At 38.5% G+C, this 25,924-nt stretch overlaps 1 protein-coding gene and 1 pseudogene across 1 annotated transcript in view; both read left to right on the top strand.

Moving 5' to 3' along the window:
• Positions 1-22,920, top strand: part of LOC100512727 (transmembrane protease serine 11C) — a 58,672-nt gene extending 35,752 nt beyond the window's left edge. The window contains exons 5-9 of the mRNA XM_021101388.1: positions 7,258-7,296; positions 11,426-11,597; positions 12,772-13,031; positions 14,883-15,025; positions 20,340-22,920. Coding sequence (XP_020957047.1) covers positions 7,258-7,296; positions 11,426-11,597; positions 12,772-13,031; positions 14,883-15,025; positions 20,340-20,501 — 776 coding nt within the window. The 3' untranslated portion in view covers positions 20,502-22,920. The remainder of the gene's footprint in view (positions 1-7,257; positions 7,297-11,425; positions 11,598-12,771; positions 13,032-14,882; positions 15,026-20,339) is intronic.
• LOC110262112 lies at positions 16,865-19,835 on the top strand (annotated as a pseudogene).

Raw genomic sequence — 25,924 nt, 5'->3', positions numbered from 1 at the left:
TTGGAAGATTGTACTTTTCTAAGAATTTGTCCATATCTTCTAGGTTTTCCGTTTTGTTGGCATTATAGTTGCATATAGTAGTCTCTTAGGATCCTTTGTATTTCTGTGATGTCCATTGTTACTTCTCCTTTTTCATTTCTAATTTTATTAATTTGAGTCCTCTCTCTTTTTTTCTTGATAAGTCTGGCTGAGGGTTTATCAATTTTGTTGATCTTTTCAAAGAACCAGCTTTTTGTTTCCTTGATCTTTTCTATGGTTTCCTTTGTTTCTATTTCATTGATTTCTGCTCTGATCTTCATGATTTCTTTCCTTCTACTAACTTTAGGTCTTGTCTGTTCTTCTTTCTTGAGCTGCTTTACATGTAAAATTAGCTTGTTTATTTGAGCTTTTTCTTTTTCCTGATGTGGGCTTGTATTGCTATAAACTTTCCTCTTAGAATGGCTTGTGCTGCATCCCATAGGTTTTGGAGTGTCGTATCTTTGTTGTCATTTGCTTGTAGGTATTTTTTAATTTCCTCTTTGATTTCTTCAGTGATCCATTGATTGTTTAGTAGCATGTTGTTGAGTCTCCACGTGTTTGTGTTTTTTGTAGGTTTTTTTCTTGTTGTTGATTTGCAGTCATGTAGTGTTGTGGTCAGAAAAGATGCTTGATATGATTTCAATTTTCTTAAAGCTACCAAGGCTTGATTTGTAGCCCAGAATGTGTTCAATCTTAGAGAAGGTTCCATGTGCACTAGAGAAGAATGTGTATTCTTTTGGTTTTGGATGAAATGTCCTATAAATATCTGTTAAGTCCATCTGGTCTAATGCTTCATTCAGGGCCTGTGTTTCCTTACTGATTTTCTGTCTGGTTGATCTGTCCATTTCTGTAAGTGGGGTGTTAAAGTCCCCCACTATGATTGTGTTATTGTTGATTTGTCCTCTTAAGGTTTTAGCAGTTGCCTTATATATTGTGGTGAACCTATGTTGTATGCATAGATATTTAGAATTGTTATATCATCTTCTTGGATTGATCCTTTGATGTAGTGACCTTCTTTGTCCCTTAAAATATTCTTCATTTTAAAGTCTATTTTGTCTGATATGAGTATTGCTACTCCAGCTTTCTTTTGATTCCCATTTGCATGGAATATTTTCTTCCATACTTTCACTTTCAATTTGTGTGTATCACTAGAAGTGAAGTGGGTCTCTTGAAGACAACATGCATATGGGTCTTGTTTTTGTATCCATTCAGCCAGTCTGTGTCTTTTGGTTGGGGCAGTTAGTCCATTAACATTTAAGTTAATTATTGATATGTATGTTCTTATTGCCATTTTATTAATTGCTTTGGATTTGTTTTTGTTGCTCTTTTTTCTTCCCTTCTTCTCTTGTTCTCTCCTCTTCTGGTTTCATGACTATCTTTAGTGTTGTATTTCAGTTGATTTTTCCTATTTGTTTGTGTATCAATTGTAGATTTTTGGTCTGCAGTTATTCTGAAGTTTTGATATGAGTCTATATGTACGTATATATATATACGTACATATATGAGATTGTTTTAAGTTGTTGTTCTCTTAATTGCAAATGCACCTCCAGTGTCCTACATTTGTATCCACCTCTTCTCATGATTTCTGATTTTTGTGGCATAATTGTGCATGGATGATTTCATTTCTTTACTGTATATATATCTTTACTGGTGAGCCTTGTCATTTGTTGTATTTTTGTTTCCTGTTGCAGGCTTTTCTTTTCTGCCTAGAGAAGTTCCTTTAGTATTTGTTGTAAAGCTGGTTTAGTATTGCTGAATTCTCTTAGCTTTTGCTTATCTGTGAAGGTTTTGCTTTCTCCTTCAAATCTGAATGAGAGCCTTGCTGGGTCAAGTAATCTTGGTTGGAGGTTTTTTTCCTTTCATCACATTAAGTATTTCATGCCACTCCCTTCTGGCCTACAGAGTTTCTGCTGAAAAATCTGCTGATAACCTTATTGGGCTTCCCTTGTATGTTATTTGTTTCTTTTCCCTAGCTGCTTTCAATATTTTCTCTTTGTCTTTAATTTCGGTCAGTTTGATTCATATGTGTCTTGGGGTATTCCTCCTTAGGTTTATTTTATATGGTACTCGTTGCGCTTCCTGGACTTGACTGAGTAGTTCCTTCCCATGTTAGAGAAGTTTTTGGCTATTATCTCTTCGAATCTTTTTTCTGTCCCCTTCTCTCTCTCTTCTCCTTCTGGCACCCCTATAATACGGATGTTGGTGCATTTCACATTGTCCTCTGAGACTCCCTTCATTTGTTTTCGATCTTTTTTCTCTTTTCTGTTCTGCATTTGTAATTTCCACTAATCTGTCCTCCACCTTGCTTATTCGTTCCTCTGCCTCCTGTATTCTGCTGTTGGCTGTTTCTAGTGAATTTTTTATTTCACTTATTATATTTTGCATCTCTTCTTGTTTACGTTTTATATCTTGCATCTCTTTGCTCAGTGTTTCCTGTAAGTTATCCATCTTTGCCTCCAGTTTATTTCCAATGTCTTGCATCATTTTCTGCATCAACAGTCTAAAGTTTTTCCTGGAGGCTGAGACTCTCCTGATCACTTAGCTGATTTTCTGGGGTTTTTCCTTTCTCCCTCATCTGAGTTATAGTTCTCTGTCTTTTCATTTTTTATATGTGTTTGGCGTGGTGACCTTTTTATAGCTAATAGAGCTGTAGCCTCTCTTCCTTCTGGTGTCTGCCCCCCTTGTGGCTGAAGTTGGTATGGAGGCTTGCTGTAGGCTTCCTGATGGGAGGGACTGATGCCTGCCCACTGGTAGGTGGAGGTGATTCCTATCCCTCTGGTGGGTGGGGCTTTGTCTCTGGATTAGATTAGAAGTGGCTGTGTGCCTGGGGGATCTTTAGGCAGCCTATCTACTGAGGGGTGGGGCTATGATCCCACCTGGATTGTTGTTTGGCCTGGGGCTTCTCAGCACTGATGGGTGGGGCCAGATATTCCCCAAATGGCCACCTTCAAAGAAAAGCATGCTGATGAATATTCCCAAGAACTTTACTTCCAATGTATTTCCCCCACAACAAGCCACATTCACCCCTGTTTTCCCAGGATGTCCTCCAAGAACTGCAGTCAGGTCTGACCCAGATTCCTATGGAGACTTTGCTTGCCCTGGGACCCAGTGCACGTCAAAGTCTGTGTGCACCTTTTAAGAATGGTGTCTCCATTTCCCCTGTCCTGTGGAGCTCCTGCACACAAGCCCCACTGGCCTTCAAAGCCAGTGGCTCCAGGGGCTCTTTCTCCCAGTGCAAGATCCCCACACATGGGACTTTGATGTGGGGCTCAGAACTCTCACTCCTGTAAGTGAGTCTCTGTGAACCAGTTAGTTTCCAGTCTGTGGGGCTTCCCACCCAGGAGGTATGGGGTTGCTTATATCACGTAATGACTCCTCCTACCTCTTGATGTGGCCTCCTCTTTGTTTTCCGGAGTAGGATATCTTTTGAAAGTTTCCAGTCCATTTGGTTGAAGATTGCTCAGCATTTGTTTGTAAATATTGTTTTTTTTTTTTTAGGAGAGAAGCTGAGGGCCAGTCCTTCTATTCCACCATCTTAATCCCATCTCTATATTTTTAATGCTAGAACCCTGAGAAAAGTATCTGAAAAGTAGGATTAATCGGTTAATTCAGCCTTTGGACTCATATAAAGTAATAAATTCACCTAAGTAGAGTTAAAGCTGGGGTCTATGTGAAATTTGTATTACAGATGTGCCTACTGCTGTTGAAAAATCTCCCATAGAGTTTAAAATCATACAGCTTAGTTTTCATTACTATTGTGTTTCAGGTTTTTTTTTTTTTTTTTAGGGAATAAAATATTCACTGGATAGCATCCAAAGTTGCATTTTTTCCAAACTTCAAAAAGATGCCAAATAAGAGACAGTGGTTATGTATTTGCAACATGGTAGATCCAAATGTCCACTTAGAGAGTGTCTATGCATTTTTTCTAGTCTGATTTGCAACAGTGAGTGAATTGATGCCTATTTTGCCTCAGTAAAGTTCATTTCTTGACTCCTTCACAAAAGAATGTTTGTCATCAGCTGTTCCCATTTCTACCATCATTCCTTTATGCCAGATGACTTTTTCTTCATGCATCCCATTTTCCACCATAGCACTCATCACATAAATATTAAGTTATCTACTCAATTGTACATCTCTTCCACTATCCTCAAGTTCATCAAGGGCATGTCTCTTTTTTGATTTCTAGTCCAGAGAGAAGAAAAATGCTGGCATTTGCTGAGCTGTTTTTTAAAACTGCCTTGTCACATTCTTTGATGGAATCTCTTTCTTGGCAGGGGCGGTGCCATTGTTTTTGTCATTTCCTTTATGTGATACATTGTAAACAGAGTACCTTAGATTATAGTGTTGACTACCTGATTCAGAGATCAATCTATAGGAGTTCCAGGCTTTGAGTGAGAGCCAAGAGATGTAAAAGGAACGAAACACAAACAGCAATAGCAGTGATTCAGTCAAAAAAGTGACACTTCCTCATTCATTGTACATGTCTATCTTCCACCTACCCAAGTGATAGTTACTATATTAAGCTCTGAAATAACACAACTATTAAAAGTAAGTAATAACTCAAAAACATTCCCTTCTCTTTAGCAAGCCATGCATCAATAAAGAAAACCTCAAAGAAACAAGACAGTTCTGTGAACAAAGTAGGTTTCTAAATAATTAGTTAAGATAACAGGAATTAACATTTTTTCCAATCAAGTTACAGAAGTTGAATTATTTTCCAAAATCTTAATATGGTTTGATATATTTTACCAACCTCTTCAAAATCAGGCTCTACAGGTATCATGTTGAATGAAAATTATCCTCTGGAAGACAGCCATAAAGGATTAGATGGAAACACACCACCTATTTAAGTAGGTGTGGTTCATATTTACTCATAGTCCATCTGACTGCTGAATTGTTTAGACAGGCTGACTTTCTGGAAAGGGCTTCTTTTGTCTCTCTGGTTTGTTGTGCAACCTCATGTAAGAATGTGTAATTGTAATTGGCGTAAGTAACTGGACACTCCTGGATTTATGGAAATCCAAGAGCATAAAAATGAACCTACATTGATATTTATGGTATTTAACTGATAGGACAACTGGTGATTTCTTTTTGAAGAGAAACTTTTAAGTAGAAATGGCTAGTTGAATTAGAGTTCTCTGCATCTGAAACTTGGAACATAATTGTAATTCATTTATTCACCCTCTCCTCACACACTGCATATGATTAACAGGTTTGCAATTCTGCAGGGATATGGGGCCCATAGAAAAATTATCTGGAGTAAATCTCTGTAATGTTCCCTAGATGTCCAGGAAAGAGTGAAAATGTTAAATTCTGCCTTATTATTATAATGTTTTTATCCAGGAGTTCCCATCATGTCTCAGTGGTAATGAACGCCACTAGCATCCATGAGGACGTGGGTTTGGTCCCTGGCCTCAGTTAGTGGGTTAAGGATGAGCTGTGGTATAGGTCGCAGACACAGCTCAGATCTGGTGTTGCTGTGGTTGTGGTGTAGGCCAGCAGCTACATCTCTGAGTTGACCCCAAGCCTAGGAAATTAAATATGCCTCTGGTACAGTTCTAAAAAGATAAAAAAAAAAAAAAAAAAAAAAAGAAAAGTTTTTATCCAAAATGAATGGGAAATGGAATGGAATGCATAACTGAATGTTCTTTTTTGGCCACGCCCACAGCATGTGGAAATTCTTGGGCCAGGGATTGAACCCATGCCACAGCCCAACCCAGTCAATCCACTGCAGTGACAATACTGGATGCTTAACTTACTGTGTCAGAAGAGAACTCCCTTAACTGGGTGTTCTGAATAACTGAAATTCACTATACAAAATGTATTTATTTTTAAATTATCAAAATATAGCAAAATGTATGCAACACCAAAAAATGCACTAAATATAACAATATATGCACTATGTCCTAATTAATAGTATCATTTGCTCTGATATATAGTTATGCGATTGTCTTAGTCTGGTTCCTCAAAAAAGCAGAGCCTGTAGTTCCCGTCATGGCGCAGTGGTTAACGAATCTGACTAGGAACCATGAGGTTGTGGGTTCGGTCCCTGCCCTTGCTCAGTGGGTTAATGATCTGGCGTTGCCATGAACTGTGGTGTAGGCTGCAGACGTGGCTCGGATCCCATGTTGCTGTGGCTCTGGTGTAGACTGGTGGCTACGGCTCCGATTCGACCCCTAGCCTGGGAATCTCCATATGCCAAGGAAGCGGCCCAAGAAATAGCAAAAAAGAAAAAAGAAAAAAAAAAAAAAAAAGAAGCAGAGCCTGAGACAGAGACTTGTATGGAGTAATTGATTTGAGAAAGAGTAAAATGGGAAGAGGAAATTGGCCATCACTAGAGGCAACTCTAACTCCATCCCATAGAACCTTTGAGTTGTATTTCAGAACTGTGCCCCCCTGTAACTAAAGGGGGAAGCATTTGTCCATCAGCTCCCATCCTACAGTGGCTCCAACAGAGTTAACTCCCGATTTCCTCTTGTCCATCTGGGAATGTCCAGTGCATTCCTTCTGGCAGAAAGGGACTTGGGAGGGCATTTGTCAAGTTAACTCCTGAGTAGAGAAGATCTAAATCTGTGTGGAATTGATCACCACACTGTGGAATAAGATGGGCCAAGAGTATTTAAAGTAACACATAAAAACTGTCAAATGCAGAGTTCCCATTGTGGCTCAGCAGTAATGAACCTGACTAGTATCCATGAGGACATGGGATCCATCCCTGGCCCCACTCAGTGGGTTAGGGTCCAGTGTTGTCATGAGCTGTGGTGTAGGTCACAGATGTGGCTCAGATCCCACATTGCTGTGGCTGTGGCATGGCCAACAGCTGCAGCTCCAATTCAACCCCTAGCCTGGGAACCCCACAGCTTTAGCCCTAAAAAGCAAAAAAAAAAAAAAAAAAAAAAGTGTCAAATACATTTCAGTATTTGGTGATTTGTATTCAAAATGTGGTGAAAGATCAGCATTTTTCATATATTTTTGTTCTTTCTAGGACCCAGGCCTCTTTTTCAAGTTAATGGAGAACTTGAATCTTTTTAGGAACAGAGTCATGAATACTAAGATGTTATTACTCTCTATGCTAATCTGTGACTATAGAAATTACATAGTCAATGATTATGCCTACAGAATGATTATTCCTACAGAATAATGTGTTCTCCCAAACAAAATAACTAATATTGATTAATATTAAAACAAAATGTGCTCACAAGTTTAAATATTTTCATTTTCTTCTTCCTTGACTTTTAGACATCACAATGCCGATTGCAGAAAATCTTCTACATACCTGTAAGTTCATTAACAAAGAGTTTTGTGGGGGTTTTTTGTTTGTTTGGTTGTTTGTTTTAGTAAAACTTAATTCCTTGGATGGCAAAAAACCTTCACTTAAGAGCTAGGTAGTATCCATAGAGATGTAATGGGAAGCGTACTTTTTAGAAACTGGTGTGAAGTTTCAAGAAAAGACCATGTACCATGAGATAGACTCGGTTCTCATGGACCCCTCCCCTTGGTTTCGAGAGGCAGAGCCAGAGGTGGGCTAGAGTTGGATCTCACCTGTCTACTTCCAAGGAATGGACCTGTCACAGGGGAAGGTGGGGGCACCTGAGTGTGCAGCTCATAATAAGGGTTAATACTGTTTAAGGAGAAAGCTCAAAGCATCAGGCTTTCTTGGGAGAGGTGAGAAAGGGATAGCCCTGAGGAGGTTTTGCTTATAGGGCAGGGGATATGGCAGAACCAGAACTGATCTCTTCCTATTAAGGATCCTTCAAAAACTCTCCCAAAATCAAATGGACCTCCTCTTTTTCTCCCTCACTGTAGATGGTCTTAAACTGATTGATACCATGAATCTAAAATATGGAACACATTGCCACACGCCATAATGGCGGAGAGGGTCTAAGGACAAGCAGTGATGATTAAGAATTTAGAATCTAAAACTAGCTACACATCAGTTTTGAGCCCCAGGTCTACCCCTTACTAACTGGATGAATCTTCATAGGTTAGTTAAGGTCTCAAACCTTCTGTTCCAAGTTGTGATGATAAAAAAAGGTACAAATAAAATACTTAAAAGAGTGTGCAGCTCATAATAAGCATTTAAAAATGTCAGCTGTTTGTATTTTCTATTCTGTGTATGAAAACTTCAGGCCTAGGAACTCCTGTGGAATTCCGACCCTCGAGGCTGTGTTTAGCACACTGGGAAGTCAGCTGCTTTACACGCACGCAGCTCCGTGTTGGCCAAGACACTCTGCTTCTACTCTCCCACTGGGTGCTTTGGGAAATACGATGCCCAAGGTTGCTAGAAACTGGAACATGCTGTCAGGACAAGCACTCCTTTTATCTGGGGACTGAGGTTGATCAGAGTAGCTGGATTAGAGACATCGCCCTCCAGAGCCACGTGACACCGACTCTAATGGCTCTTACTATCCTTCAGTCACAGCAGAGTTACTTCTGAGTAATCTGGGCAACATTTAAACATAAATCTCTATTAGATTTTTCTCTCTGTGATAGATTTTGACTGAACAATCCTCAAGCAACTTAATAAGATATTTTAAAGTCAATTATTCCAATTGAAAATTTCAGTACTGGAGTTTCTGTTGTGGCTTAGCAGTGGTGAACCCAATTAGTATCCATGAAGATGCAGTTTCTATCCCTGGGTTTCTATCAGTGGGTTAAGGATCCAGTGTTGCCATGAGCTGTAGTGTAAGTTGCAGACACAGCTCAGATCCCATGTTGCTGTGGCTGTGGCCTCAGCTGTGGCATAGGCCTGCAGCTACAGTTCCAATTCAGTCCCTAGCCTGGGAACCTCCATATGCCACAGATGCAGCCCTGAAAAGCCAAGAAGAAAGGAAGGAAGGAAGGAAGGAAGGAGAGAGAGAGAGAGAGAGAGAGAGAGAGAGAGAGAGAGAGAGAAAGAAAGAAAGAAAGAAAGAAAGAAAGAAAGAAAAGAAAGAAAGAAAGAAAGAAAGAAAGAAAGAAAGAAAGAAAAGGAAAGGGAGAGAGAGAGAGAGGAGGGAGGGAGGGAGGAAGGAAGGAAGAAAGGGAAATTTCAGTATTTATGCAGTCAAAATCCACAATTAGTAATTTGTCAGTTTGGAAGAAGAGAGGTAGTCAACACAGGAATAAAGGCAGTGGTAAGAAAGAGATCAGCCAGTTTGCCCATCCCCCAGTGGAAACACAAAACAACCATCCAAACAAGTATCCTGAATGTGACTTGGTTTATCTGAGATTTTAGTTGTACTTTTAGTACTAAGGGAGAAGGGAGAGTAGGCAAGAAAAATCTAACAAGGTTGAAGAGAGAATAGTTTGGCATGTGACATAAAGTGTATTGAAGTTTAACAGGTGATGAACAGACGTTAGAAGGGTAGAGAGGTGTAAGATCTTGTTAGATTATCTGATGTTTCTGAAAGTGTATGCTTTAAATCCTTAAAGTTTACCATATGACCTCTTTTGACCTAACAAAAGCTATCAGGTGCCAGGTAAGATTTCAGCAGAGGTAAAAACAAAATAATATTGCAAATGCAGTGGCTGAAAGCTTAACAGACACAACAGTCATGTAAAATTGGTGCACGGATATAAATCAGATTAAAATTCTGAGTAAGAGCAGAAACAGGGAAGTAGAATCACCCGGGAAAGTCCTCCCAGGCTGCAGAGAAGCATCTCTGCTTTTACATTCCTCCAAAGGAGCTGAGTGAAAGCCAACTTCCTTGGGAGGTGCCCAAAAAGAAGGGAGGCTTGGGAGGAACCCTTATTTTTGAGGCTCTGCATTGTTTGCTTTATCCTCTGCAGCATCCACAATAAGGGAGTGGAAAGAAGGAAAGAAAAGGGAGTCACATTCAGTGAGTCAGCGTGTGGCTTTCTCATTCAAAAAATAGCCAAACAAAGGCTCCACTTCAACTCAGTGATGCTTATGAAGAGGATGCCTTAACAACCTGAAGTCTGGGTTTCATCCAAGAGAACAATCTAGAACCAGAAGCAGCATACAAACTTAAGGACTTCAGGGGACCAGTGAAGGCCTTTTCAAATCTTCAGGTCCCACCCATCTCGTCCTTTCCACTAAATAAATCTTTGTTTCAAGGACAGTCCCGTGCATTATAGGATTTTTAGTGCATTCTTGGCCTCTATTCAGTAAACATCAGTACCCCAACACTCCCCAAACTCCCAGTTATAACAACAAAAAATGTCTCCAGATGTTGTCAAATTCCTCCTGGGAGTGGGAGGTATGCAAAAATGACACTGATCAACAACCACTACTTTAACCTTTACCCACCTTGTTGATTCTGGAAAATTTCACTCACTCTCTAAATTCTTAGGGAGCAAACCTATTACAGAAGAGGGTTTTGCAGTCAAATATCTTTTTTTTATTTTAAGATGTCTCATGAATTACACTATATAAACTTCTACAGACTTTTGAGAAATTGTTTGAGCTCCTTTCATTTGATGGGTTCTCTCCAATAGGTTCTGGAGATAGTTTAAAAAAAGATATGATTCTTTCCCTCTAATAATATTTATTAATGAGGCTGACAATCTCTACCAAAAGGTACCATAAACTGTTACGGGATAAGCTCAGTGCTTTGGCTAGACTAAGATGAGATAGTCAAGAGAATGAGTCAGATGGATAGAGTAATAGTGAATTTACACTGTCACTGCAAATTTGCTTTAAAGACTTCAGAGTCTAGCAGTTTCTCTGAATCTAAATTCGTACTAAAGCACAGTCCTGATACAGAGAAGCATGTTACTTTGGGAAAAGAATTGACTATCTTCAGTGTTATTCCTTTTATCCAGGTATTGTACAGTGTAACTAGAGTGTGAATACATTTCTGTCTACTCTGTCTCTCATCAGTATCTCCTACACATTCACATTTATTCACACTTTCTTATGAATATTTCATAGCAATCATTGCTTTAAACAGCCATTCATGGTAGTTGTCTTGTGGCACAGCAGGTTAAGGATCTGGCATTCTCACTGCAGCAGCTTGGGTCGCTGCTGTGTCATGGGTTCAATCCCTGCCTGACTGGGGAACTTTCACATGCTACAGGCATGGCAAAAAAAAAAAAAAAAAAAATCACAAATTTAAAAAGCACACATTTCCCTATGCAACTTAGTAATTTGTTATACAAATTATCTTCCAAATTCAAACATTTAACTTCACCTACTTCTTTCAACAAGTCATAACAAGGCCATGTGCACACACAAAGATACATGTGATTGATGAGGATAGGGGAGAAAGATGTCAATCCATTTTGAATGAATTCTCAGGAAAGCTCAAGTCATCAGTAAATTAGTCCTAATTTCTCCAAGATTGTGTTTTTTCTCAGTTAACAGTGAGCAGTGACAGATATTATAGGAAGGTTGTTTACTATAGCAATGCATGCATAAGCAATATCAATATCATTATATGCTAATGAACTCCATTTTGAGCAGGTTGTGGACAACGCACAATAACTCCCTCTGGCAACAAGATAGCAGGGGGCATGGATGCCCAAGAAGGGGAATGGCCCTGGCAAGCCAGCCTTCAACAGAACAATGTCCACCGATGTGGCGCCACTCTGATTAGTAACAGCTGGCTTGTCACTGCTGCTCACTGTTTCATAAAGTAAGCTCTGGATCACTTAAAGGCTTCAAATGCACTCAAGTACCTAAAAGTCTGATGCATATCTTTCTAGAATATTGGCCATACAACTACGCTTCCAATTGTTCAACATTGTGAGGTACAGCTCAAAATTACTCAATGAATTATCCCCAAAACAAACAAAAAAAGGTATACTCAGGCTAGAGCAGGGTTTTTGACATCGGCACAGCTGACATTTTGGACCAAATAATTTTTTGCTGAATTATAGGATGTCGAGGAGTGTCCATGGCCTCTATCCATGGAATGTCAGTAGCCTCCCATCCCCTGCCCCCACGAGACTGAACAACCAAAAATGTCTCCAGACATAAGCAAGTGTCTCCTGGAGGACAAAATAGCCCTCAGTTGAGAATCACTAAGCCAAATCTACTTAATTTTGTAAGAAAACTGTAAATCCCGAATTGAACATGGGTCTTCTATTTGTCATCATCGTTACATTTGATCTTATTTATTTAATCATCAGTATTTGAACTCATTCTGCATCCTTCCATATATGTTATAACTTTATTTGAAATTATTATTTCTTTAAAGGATATATTATTCCACCAAAAGTTTGCCTTTTTTAACCCTTTTATTTGATGGTTTGTTTCACTAATTTCTATGATTTTATATAGTATTTATTGGTTGTATGTGTAAACAAAAATCTCTCTCAAACTTGAGAGTTTGAAAATGTTGCAGGAGCACTATTTTTCAGCACTTAATGTATAACCCTTAATTTTCAAGTAATACCAAAATCCAGAAATATCTTTCTACTTATAGTTTTGTGATTATAGAAGAGGATTTAGGCTGTTTCCTTGATTTCCATAAGTTTACTCTGTCCCATATCCTTGCCCACTTTTTATTTAATCTTATTATCTTACGTTGTCATATTTATCTTTCTAAATCCCCTTGAGTCTTTTTCTGTATAAAAAAGGAACAAAATGTAGTTTCCATGGGTTAGCTTTTAAATCGAGCTTACTGAATTATTCAAAGTTTATTCATGTTATCATTTTCATTTTTTCTTATACATAGCTTTACTTTTGTATACTTGTATGCGCTATGAGATTTCAAAACATTATCTAGTTGTTTCAAAAAGTATAAGATATTAACTCCTATAACTCCAATATACAGGATTTTCAATAAATAAATCTATTTTCTTTAGGGTCAGGAATCCCAAAGAATGGAATGTTAGTTTTGGGCTTCTTTTAAGTGATCCACAAATACAACGAAGTGTCAAGGACATTATAATTCATGAAAACTACCACTACCCTGCACACGATAATGACATTGCTGTGGTGCATCTGTCTTCACCAGTATTATATACAAGCAGCATCCGAAGAGCGTGTCTTCCAGAAGCTACTTACGCATTCCCACCCAACTCCAATGTAGTAGTCACTGGATGGGGAACATTAAAGTCTGATGGTGAGTTCTTAACCTTCTCTACTACATGGTTTGAGGTTTAGGAGTGTGTGTGTGTGTGTGTGTGTGTGTGTGTATACATATGTACATATGTATGTAAGCTCAATCACAACTAAATTAGAAATGCTTTTTCTGAATTTTTTTTTTTTTTTTTTTTTTTTTTAGGGCTGCACCTGTGGCATATGGAAGTTCCCAGGTTAGGGGTAGAACAGGAGCAACAGCTGCCAGCCTACGCCACAGCCATGGCAACACCAGATCTGAGCTGCATCTGCAACCCACACTGCAACTTGCAACAACACCAGATCCTTAATGCACTGAGCGGGGCCAGGAATCAAACCCTCATCCTCAAGGGTACTAGTTGGGTTATTAACCCACTGAGCCATGATGACAGGAACTCCTTTTCTGGATCATTTTTAAAATGATTATGTGCAATGGACTGAAAATTGTCCTCAACAACATTTAGACAGAAGCTACAATTTCATAGAGCTTGTTTGCCTTACTTTCTCTTAACAATGGCAGTTTTTACAGAAATGCATTGTTTGAATAAGTAATTTATTTTAATCCATTTCATTTATTCATTCACTCTTCAATAAACATTTTCTTGATAGTGACCTCTATTCCAAGTATTATCCTAGGTCATTTAGATATATTAATGAATAAAGTAGGTAGATATTCATGCCCTAACATTCTTAGCAAAGAAAGACAGACAATAATCATGAGATACATTAAGTAAGTAGATTACACAGCATATTTTATGCAGGTAGTACCATAGAAGAAGTAAGAACTACAGTGGATTGGACTTTTTTTTTTTTGTCTTTTGTCTTTTTAGGGCCCCACCCACAGCATATGGAAGTTCCCGGGGGAGGGGTCAAACTGGAGCTGTTGCTGCCGGCCTGCACCACAGCCACAGCAATGCCAGATCCAAGCCGTGTCTGCAACCTACACCACAGCTCATGGCAACGCTGGATCCTTAACCCACTGAGCAAGGTCAAGGATTGAACCTGAAACGTCATGGTTCCTGGTTGGATTCGGTTCTGCTGCACCAAGACAGGAACTCCTGGATTGGACATTTTTGATGGAGTGAAATGAGTAACCATCTGTGACAAAGCAATTCTTGAGCAAAGACCCTTTAAACTTATGCATTCCAGCGATCCTAATAATGTAAAGATTTGTGGCTATTTATGTTCATAAGTGCATTTAAAAGCAGGAAAAAAAAACCCTTAGAATTATTTCCAAGATCAGAATTATAGTAACGAACAGCAAAAAATGTAAGAATGATCATTAAAATGTGTATTTCTGGAATATGAATTCTTCATTTTCTTTTCTTTTCTTTTCTTTTCTTTTTTTTTTTTTTTTTTTTGCTTTTTGGGGCCACACCTGTGGCATGTGGAGGTTCCCAAGCTAGGGGTTGAATTGGAGCCAGAGCTGCCAGCCACAGCCACAGCCACAGGCATGCGGGATCCTTAACCCTCTGAGAGATGCCAGGGATCAAACCCGCATCCTCATGGATCCTAGTTGTGTTGATGAGCTGCTGAGTCACAAAGGGAACACTGTCATTTTGTTTCCTAAAGCATACCTGTGCTAAACCTAACCTCCTAAAACAATTCAAAGAAAAAAAAAATCCCATCACATATGGATAGACACACTAAGTATTTCTAAATATGGTCATGTTTAACAACAGCTTGGTATGTTTATAACATTATTTCTTTGTTACTAAGAAAAGAGACAGATACAAGCTTAAATAAAATGTGTTTTACATTGATTTGGAAGTCATACATAGTGTTAGATATTAATAACCTAGCCAGAGAGACTAATATTGACTTCAGCAAAAATTACATCATTTTCTTCCTTTAGGAACAAGTCCTAATATACTCCAAAAAGGACTAGTGAAGATCATAGATAATAAGACCTGCAGCAGTAAGATGGTGTATGATGGTGCCATCACACCTGGAATGTTGTGTGCCGGTTTCCTGAAGGGAAGGGTGGATGCCTGCCAGGTAAATCTGCCTGTTATGATCAAAAGGATTTTTTTCCTGTCGTTTTCAATTTCCAATTAACCTATTCAGTTGTCTCAAAAGACTGACAATTTTTAAAGGCTTAAATATGTTTTATAGCCAAAGTAGCTGATTATATTGCTATCTGATAGGTCTCATTAAAAGTTCTAAAGGGCCAAACCACCCTACTGTTACAAGAAGCTGTGAATGGTAATGGGATTGAGACTCAATGTGGAATAAGCAATAAAGAGATGAAATAGAATTTTGATGACTTCAGTTAAATTGGCCCTTTTTCACTAGAATACACTCAGCTGGGTCCAATACCAAATCTAATGATCATGGAGCTTTCTTAGTGTGGCTCCAACATTCTAAATATTATGTTTATTTGACTGCCTATATAGCATTTTTATGTGCCAAGAACTGCTTTTAGCTCTTTACAAGTGATAAGTTATGACAATCTTGTGATGTATGTTTATAGTATTATAAACCCTGTTTCTGAAATAAAGAAACTGAGACTAAGAAATCAAGTAATTTATCTAAACTAACACTGGTATTAAATGGCAGAACTGAGATTTAAATTCAAGAAATTAGACTCCACAGCTTATACTCTGAATGCTACACCAAATTGCTTCTCCATATGCTCAGTATGCTTCCAATACCTCTGATGCTATTTATAAGCTGTAGTCCTAGAACTAACAAAAGTACTACTGCAGCTATCTAGGCAAGCAGAATCAATGATAAGTCCAGGAGGATGATTATTTTAGTAATTCAATTCAGTTCATTCATTATTTTTGCACTCTAGGAGCTAGAAGACATGCAAACAAGTACTTGCAGTACATCATTGTCAGAGCTATTATCAAAAAGACAAGAAATAAGTGTTGGCAAGAATGTGGAGAAATGGGAACTCTTGTGTACTGTTAATGGGAATGTAAATTGGTGCAACTGTTACTGAAGCAAACTTGGGTCTGCTTTGCCCACACACAGGAAAGCCAGTACACTGACACAGGGTTGTACAAGAAAGTGCAATGTTTATTTCAGGGCGCCAAGCAACGAGTCCATTCAGCTGGTGCCTCAAAGGCCCCAACTCCCCCAAGGCTTTCAGGGAAAGGTTTTTAAAGATAGGATGAGGGAGAGGGTTGTGGGGTATGTGAACAGCTCAGGGACATTCTTCTGATTTGTTGGTGATGAGGTAATCAGGAGTCAACATGATCAACTTTCTGGGCTCGGGTCTGTGTGCTTGTGAGCAACATCCAGTTAACTTCTTCCACCTGGTGAGGCTTTCCATATCTGCAAAACAGCTGAAAGGACATGGCTTGGAATATTATCTATAGCACTCGGGGAGGAACTGAAGGGTCCTTATCTTTGTTTAATAGCTGAACTATTATTTTGTCTCTTTGTTTTTTTCTTTCTTCATTTTCTTACTTCTCTGACTAAATTTTTTCTTTGACTAAAGTTTTTCTACAGACAAAAGGCAGGCAGGGGACATGGGGGATGGGTCTGTTTGGGGAAAGCACCAGAGGGTCCTGCTCAGTTGTACAGCCACTAGGAAAATCATATGCAGTTTCCTCAAAAAATTAAAAATAGAACTACCACATGATCCAGCAATCCCACTCTGGTGTATTTATCCAAATAAAATAAGAACACTAGTTTGAAAAGACATGTGTACCCCTATGTCAGATGCAGCATCATTTATAATATCCAAGATATGGAAGCAGCCTAAGTGTTCATCAGTAGGTGACTGGATAAAGAAGGGGCATATATACAGTGGAATATTATTCAGCAAAAAAAAAAAAAGAATGAAATTATGCCATTTATGGCAACATGGATGGACATGGAGTGTATTATGCTAGGTAAAATAAGTCAGACAGAAAAACAAACCCCATGATTTCACATACATGTGGTATCGAAAAAAAAACAGGGAGAAAGCTTCCTTTCATCTGGCAGTAGCCATCAGATAAACCAAAGTGGGCGCCTCCAAGTTCATCCAGGAGCTGTGGAGGAAGAAGCAATCCAACGTCAATGTGCTTTCTCCTCTGGGTGCGGGTGCGCTGCCGGCAGTACTGATAGCTCTCCGCTCTCCACAGGGCCCCCGCTCCACCTGGCCCGATAAGGTGAGCAGACTGGGATACAAGGCCAAGCAAGGTTTTGCCATGTATCAGATTTGTGTGTGCCGTGGTGGCCGCAAACCCCATTTCCTAAGGTGCCACCTATGGCAAGCCTGTCCACCATGGCATCAACCAGCTAAAGTTTGGTTGAAGACTTCAGTCCATTGCCAAGGAGTGAGCTGGAAGCCACTGTGGGGCTCTGAGGGTCCCGAATTCTTACTGGGTTGGTGAAGATTCTGCGTACAAATTCTTTGAGGTTATCCTCATTGATCCATTCCATAAAGCTGTCAGAAGAAATCCTGACACCCAGTGGATCACCAGACCAGTCCACAAGCACAGGGAGAGGGGAGGGCTGACTTCTGCAGGTAGAAGGAGCCACGGCCTTGGGTTGGGCCACAAGTTCCACCACACTATTGGTGGTACTTGCTCTGCAGCTTGGAGAAGGCTCAATACTCTCCAGCTCCACCGTTACTGCTAATAAGTCAAGTTTATAAAATTCTTACCTAATAAACAATTTAGGACATTCAAAAAACAAACAAACAAACAAACAAAGCAGAAACAGACTCATAAATACAGAGAACAACCTGGTAGTTACCAGAGGGGATGAAGTGGGGTGATAAATGAGGTAGGTGAAGGGGATTAATAGGTACAAACCTCCAGCTATAAAATTAACAGGGATGTGATGTACACATAGGAAACACAGTAACACTGTAACAACTTTGTATAGTGAATGATGGCAACTAAACTTACTGTGATGATTGTAACATAATGTATAAAAATATCAGATCATTGTGTTACATATTGGAAACTAATATAATATTGCATGTTAATTATAACTCAGTTTTGAAAAAGAAGTTGAAAATGGAATGATAAATTGTGACTTTCCATATGGAATATTACTTCAAGTTATATATATATACACTATAGGAGGCCTTAAAATCCATAAAGGTTGTCATTTTCAAGTAGGCAAGACAAAAAACAAAACAAATGTATATGCCTCGAGGAGAAAGATAGTGGAAGAAATGAAGACATATTAGGAAAAAAACAAATACACAAAATGATTATTGATAGAACAAATAGATCCTTGATCCAAAGAACAAATGGATTAACCTTAGAAAGAACCAAATACATTTGTCTGAAAAGGAGAGTAGACATGATAGAGGCTCTTGTAGGTGAGCTAGAAAGTCAAAAGGAACAAGGACAAGAAAGAGAGTAATTGCTACCTGTTTCTCTCCACCTATTCTATGAACTTAAAACTAAATAAAACACCAGGTTCAGAGTGAAGAAACCAGAATTTTTACAAATTATGAAATGAGCCTTATGCACTACTGGTGAGCAATATGGCAATTTATCAAAAAAAAAATAGATTACTGTATGATCCAGCATTTCCATTTCTGAGTATTTACACAAAGGGATTAGAAGCAGGGACACAAATAGATATTTGTACATCTATGTACATAGCATTATTCACAATAGCAAAAAGATTGAATGAACACAACTTTCCACTAATGGATAAATGGATAAACAAAATGTGATCTATATACAGAATATTATTCGGCCCTAAAAAGGAAGGAAATTCAGAGACATGCTAAAATGTGAATGAACTTTGAAAACATTATGCTAAGTGAAATAAGCCAGTCACAAATGTACGAATACTTTATTACTCCACTCACATGAGGTAGTCAGATTTGTAGAGACAGAAAGTAGAATGGTGGTTCCAAGAACTGGGGGAAAGGGACAATGGGGAGTGATTGTTTAATGGGTATAGTTTCAGTTTTGCAAAATGGAAAAAAAGTTCTGGAGACAGATGTTGGTGATGATCACACAATATGAATGTACTTAATGCTGTTGAATTGTATACTTAAAATGGGTAAAATTGTAATTTTTATGTAATGTATATTTTACATAATTATAAAAATAAATAATGATTTTTAGTTAGGAAATGAGAAAAGTTGGGATTGATTACTCCTAAAAATGAGAAAGTAATATGGGTAGGGACACATACTACCTACTGGGGAGAGATGATGGTTTAAGGTTGTAGATTTGTAATATGATTTTCTTTCACAGTGTATGGTTGGCCAAGATTATAATGGGGAGGGAGATGAAAAGCTAAGAATCTTGTTGAAAGTGTAATGATTTGGATAAATTATGGACTGTAGTCACTTAAAGAAAGATGGGATGTAGGAAGGAAGCTAATACACTAGAAGAAAAGGGAGGAATCAAAATTTGGCTTTCCTAATGAGGTTGAAGAACAGATGTTGAGTGAAAAAAACTGCAATCATAATGCTAATAACGGCATTTCAGAGGTGGAGCTATTTCAGGTAATGATAAGGAATGAAATGGAAATGTTTAATAAACATGTAGATGATCAGAATCAAAGAAACAAAAAGACTGTGGTTTCATCCAGTGGGAAATTATCCAGGATGATGGGAAAGATTTTAGAGCAAAAAGAAATCTAGATGCCAGGGTGTTACATAATTCTGGGGAAAATGGCCTAAATATCAGCAAATGAAAACCATGAGCGTAGAGGCTAGTTTAGCTAAATTATGGAATTCTGAGAATTGGAAGGATATGTCCACAGGATTGGAAGTGCAATAGTCCAGTGCTGGTAGTGAGAAAATATAAACTACTTTTTCCCCAACGTCTTCTGAAAATAGAAGATATTGGGGGAGTTCCCGTCGTGGCGCAGTGGTTAACGAATCCGACTAGGAACCATGAGGTTGCGGGTTTGATCCCTGCCCTTGCTCAATGGGTTAATGATCCGGTGTTGCCGTGAGCTGTGGTGTAGGTTGCAGAGGCGACTCGGATCCCGCGTTGCTGTGGCTCTGGCGTAGGCCGGTGGCTACAGCTCCGATTCAACCCCTAGCCTGGGAACCTCCATATGCCGATATGCCGCGGGAGCGGCCCAAGAAATAGCAACAACAACAAAAAGACAAAAGACAAAAAAAAAAAAAAAAAAAAGAAGATATTGGGGAGGTAATCAGAGAATTTTGCAGCATACCTATGATGGTATAAGCAATGATATATTAAATAATATAATAATTGAATTGAAAATTTTCAGGCATATTTCTTATTGTTGTCCTGTTATATCCAAAGACATATAAATGCTTTAAATAAATGTAGAATTCATTTTCTATTTTACTACAGAAGAGAAAAATAAGTTGTTTTCACCTTTAAATTACAGTTATTGTCTGTATCCTTTTTCTTTCTAGGGTGACTCTGGTGGACCTCTAGTTGGTGCAGATTATAAAGGCACCTGGTTCCTTGCTGGTATTGTAAGCTGGGGAGATGAATGTGCTCTTCCAAACAAGCCTGGTGTTTACACTCGAGTGACCTACTATCGAGACTGGATTATGTCCAAAACTGGTCTCTAGTGCAGAAGTGCTTCGTAGATTAAGTATGAAAATTATACCCTTGATAGAGATGTTTGTAATTCCCAAACAGCATTAAACTTAGAATCACCTCTTTTATGCATATTTAATATTGCAAATTTGAACATATATGATATTAGAGCTATAGAATCACCTCTTTATGCATATTTAATATTGCAAATTTGAACATATATGATATTAGAGCTATGAAAACTGCTTGTGTAATAGACTTTGACAAGGATTTAGTGATAGTAATGGACCAGGATATATAATTACCCCTTCTGTTCCTTTCCAGACTGAAGGGAATTACATGAGTAAATATGGATTACAGTTTACTTGGGAAGTCTTCTCTGCTGATCCAGTTGCCTTGGGAAATCATAAATTCAGTGTTAGCAAAAAACTCCCTTCTGTGTGTATGGTCCTCTACTGAATCACATGGACTTCACATATCAGTAGGTTATAGCCTAGTGAGTTGCACTATTACTACCTATAAAATTTTTCAGGAAAATCTGTCTTCCTCTTTTCCTTCTAGCCTTTGTACCAGTGACCAATGATCTTGCTGTTTTGCGTCACTCAGGGTGAAGACTTCCTTACCCTGAGTGACGCAAAACAGCGTGGAGTGCTTGATAGATCCTGATGCTTGTTGATTTGTCCCAATTTCTCTTTCATGTGAAAGTGAGGCCAGAGACAAGTTCTCACATATGCACATATAATAGTAAAATTATGGTCAGACACATGGGCCACATTTCACTATTAGGCTTAAATACACTATGTAAATAACACCATATTACATATCTCTAATCTCTTAAAATTTCTCAATGGTACAAATTATCAATCAGAATAAATGATATGAAAATATTGCTTCTACTTCACTTTCCTTTGGCCCATACAGAAACATCCTAGATGCTGGCACAGATATGTATAAAGTGTACTGTTATACCTCATGCTAACTTGCCAGATAAGCAAATCAGTTGACTTTTATCCAGAATATTCTCTCATTAGGGTGCTTTCCCAGACTGCAGTCCGCAGTATCTCTATAGCAATTTTGCCTTCTCTTTTTCATCGCCTAGATTCCTATAGCTACCACTAATAGCTTTTATTATGATATAAATTTTGTTCAAGGACCCCCAAATAATTTCATTAATGATAGTGGCCAACATTCATAGACAACCTAATACGTGCCAGGCACACTTTACATGTATTATTTCATTGAACCCTCACAACAACCCTGGAGGATGGTTCCCTTATAATCTTAATTTATAGTTAAGGAAACAGGTAGAGAGAATTCAAGATCAGAGAGTTTATAGTTAGCTTAACTGCGATTCAAAATCAGACAATTAGATTCCAGGGCTCACACTTATAATGATGTGGCTGTGTTATGTGATATGGTTATAACTAAGTATCTACCTAGCATAATATTCTAAAATGAAGTATTTGTCATAAGTTTTTTGGATAAATTAATACAATGGGTTTATTATTTGATTAATTTTAAAATATTTTGTTATATCTTGAGTTTTACATGTGTAAGAATTAGTATTCTACTTTTTAATTTTCTGGAAATCATAACAAAAAAACTATGTGCATATTGGTCAGAAATCTTTGGTTGCAAGTGACAGAAACAGCATTAGCTTAAGTGAAAAGAAGAAATTTGTTGACTCATCTAACTAAAAATCTAGGGATCTACGAATCTAGGGAAGAGCTAAGGCTAGATCCAGGGACTCAAACAATGTCTTGATCACTAGCCACATCTTAACTTTACTCTCTTCTGTTTTCATTCATGGCCAATGCTATCCTCTGAGGTGATAAAGACAGGCTTACTTAGATTTTCCTTAGTGCTAGGCAAACAGTCTCACAAAAAATAGAGCCCTCCTGCCCACTGCCTCCAGTAGAAAAAAGAGTCCTGAGCATGTTTATGATTGGCCCACCTTGGATCAGGGTACTACTTGGAGTAGAGGAGATAGGGCCCTTGATTGATGACCTCTCAGGAGGTCGGGTTGGGGAGGGTGCTTTCCCAAAAAACAAAATGCTGGTAAACAGAAAAATAATAGTTGTCTATTACCCCATGAAAAAAATGTGCTACTCTTACAAATCAATACAATTCAAGATGTTATTACTTCACAACAGAGATTCTGTAGTTTCGTGTATTTATTGTCTTAATAAAAATTTCCATAAAGCAGTGTCATGCTGTGCGTATTTTGGTATCATAGAAAAAAGCAAAATGGACTACCGATTTAAGCCACAATATTCCACTTTACCTAATTTCTTTCTATATAGAAGGTGTATAAAATTTCTGCGGGAAAAAAGTACAAAATGCTTAATTTTATCTTTTAAAAATAATTTGACATGAAAAAGATACATTGGTAGCACATTTAAGAAGTATGCCAGGAGTTCTTGTCGTGGCGACGTGGTTAACGAATCCGACGAGGAGTGATGAGGTTGCGGGTTCGATCCCTGCCCTTGCTCAGTGGGTTAAGGATCCAGCATTGCCGTGAGCTGTGGTGTAGGTCGCAGACGCGGCTCAGATCCCGTGTTGCTGTGGCTCTGGTGTAGCCTGGCGGCTGCAGCTCCAATTCAACCCCTAGCCTGGGAACCTCCATATGCCACAGGAGTGGCCCTAGAAAAGGCAAAAAGACAAAAAAAAAAAAAAAAAAAAGAAGTATGCCATGTGATTATAAACACTCTTTGCCTCTCTGCAAGAGAGAAAGATAGTAGGCTGTGTCGATGGCAATGATGCCTCCCCCACTTGAACACCAGTGTCTTAACCACTGAGCCTCTTTCAGAGTCAGGCGCTTATGCTATAAATAGTATCTGGCAAGAGTTCATAATGAGATCTTTGAAATAATAGTGAAGACTCAGTACACTGAATATAATTAAAGTTTATTAAATAGGTAAGTTCAATATTACACAGATAACACCACAAAGTAAGTCTGTATGTTGAAGTACACTTTTTCTATCAGTCCCCCCTTACTGATAAGATAGTGATCTTTTAATGAATTTAAGGGTCATTTCTCAATTGGTTTCTTCTTTTGCCTTTTTAAATGCCATGCCTTTGTAACTGCTCCACCTGAATTATCTGGCATTTCTTTCAGCATCTTTGTCCTCAGCAGTAGCTTATAGACCCTTTTGTCAGGTAACTCAATCCCTAACAAAACCAGTTTTATTAGAATTTGCCACCCTTCTTGTAGATTAATATTTTCTTTGATCTCTAATATCTCTTATTTTTACTTAGACTGCTGCCTTTTTTTTTTTTTTTTTTTTTTTTTTTGTCTTTTTGCTATTTCTTTGGGCTGCTCCCTCGGCATATGGAGGTTCCCAGGCTAGAGGTCGAATCGGAGCTGTAGCCCCTGGCCTACACCAGAGCCACAGCAATGCGTGATCCGAGTCGCATCTGCAAACTACACCACAGCTCACGGCAACGCCGGATCGTTAACCCACTGAGCAAGGGCAGGGACCAAACCGGCAACCTCATCACTCCTAGTCGGATTCGTTAATCACGGGGCCACGACGGGAACTCCTAGACTGCTGCTTTTCAAGGCTCTTTTGCTGAGCACACTACCCTTGCTTTTGCATTTAGTATTGTTCAGACTCTTTTTGGCATAGTAATTTGTTTACTTCCCCTCAAAAGACTGGCTTCCTTAGAGATTTTCACCACCAAGATTTTTCACCAAGTAAAATACAAAACAAAACAAAAAACATTTATAGAGAATTTATCCCTTCTTTGTTTCAAGGGTTCCCTTATTTTAAAAAGAGCCATACTGCCTATGTTTGCCAGTGCCAGAAAAAAGGATAGCCTTGTCATATTCTCTTGTAACCTACCTTCCCAGGAGTTCCTGTTATGGCTCAGCAGTTAAAGAACCTGACTAGTATACATGAGGGTGCAGGTTTGATCTCTGGCCTCACTCAGTGGGCTAAGGACCTAGCGTTGCCATGAGCTGTGGTGTAGGTCACAGACATGGCTGGGATCCCACATTGCTATAGCTGTGACTGTGGCTGGAAGCTACAGCTCCCATTTGACCCCCAGCTTGGGAACTAAGAAAATAGAGTTTAAATTCCATTACAGAGAATGCTATTGCTCTCAAATACTGATTTCCCAGAATGTTTTTTGTGTAGATTATACTGGTTGTAGTGAATGTTATTGGTGCTGTGATGTGCCTTATGGGGAAAATACATGCATAAAATATATGCCTTAGATGGGCCTTATTCAGGCATTAGTTATAGTGCTGGTGGCTCTGAGTTTAACATTAATGAATCAACAATATGGTACATCCAGAAAAAGAAGAGGAAATTTGCTAATTTGTACATAAAGCCACTCTGAGGAGTACTAAAATGAAATCTCTAGCATGTGATGAAACCATGGAAAACCTGCAAAGTGTTAAATTTATGGATTCATGAAGTAAGGATTGATTTTTTTAAAATATAGTGGACAGCATCATTGTGAGCTTGAATACTAAAGAAATTTATAGAAAATTGCTTGCACATTTCAAAAAGTGATGTAGTGTGAAAAATGTCAAACTTGCAGGTGAGGCAGTTTCTGCATATTAGGATCTTAGTAAAAAATTTTTAATGAAGTGTAGTTGATTAACAATGTCATATAAAAGAATTTCTTAAATATCTGCTAATTGTTATATAGGAAGAGGTTATGTGGAAGAGCCGGTGTTCAAAACTGATGAGTTTTGGTTTGTTTTACAAGGACATTAGCAAATGAACCCTATGTGATGCAAATGGTGTTTTGGCTTGCAGAAACCTAACCCCATATTTCCACTGAGAGCAATGGTTCAGTAGGCACTAATCCAGTGTCTGCAGCAACATAACTACTACAAACAATGAGAGTCGAGTGAACTGTATATTTATGTTATATTTATGCTTAAAAGTGCATTGCTGCATTTTTCTAAAAAACATACTCCTCTTGATTTCTGACTCATCTATTTATCTCACTTATTTTCCTAAAATGAACTGTTTGAAAACCAAAATTTTCCATTAGTCAGTATTTCGAGAAACTTCAGGAAGCCAATCAGCTGAATATTTAATCTACGTCTGGAAATAGTAAGATAAGCCGGTATTGGGAGACACATGGTGACAAACAAAGGAAAGCTCGGGTGAACAACCGGTCTAAGCTGCTCAAGACCCAGGAGCCAGCACAGAAGGAACTGAGGAGGCCCATAAGGTAAAGCCAGTACTCTAATCTTCCATAGCACCAAGGAAGCTTCCTCACGGCCTGGATGATACTGTGTGCAGATTTTAATCACCCATCAAGGCCAAGAGAGTATCTGTAGCAGGTATTTAGGTACTATTTTTAAATAAATGAACCAACAAAATGAACATCTAAATCAAACTAACCACCTTCACTTTTTTTGTAAGATTTTTATTTTTTCTATTATAGTTGATTTACATAACCACCTTTACTTTTAGCATTATTTCTTCTTTGA

The sequence above is a fragment of the Sus scrofa genome, chromosome 8, assembly GCF_000003025.6.
Source record: "Sus scrofa isolate TJ Tabasco breed Duroc chromosome 8, Sscrofa11.1, whole genome shotgun sequence".
NCBI classification, from domain to species: Eukaryota; Metazoa; Chordata; class Mammalia; order Artiodactyla; family Suidae; genus Sus; species Sus scrofa.
Note: the sequence above shows the minus strand (reverse complement) of the source record. Positions and strands in the feature narration are given on the sequence as shown.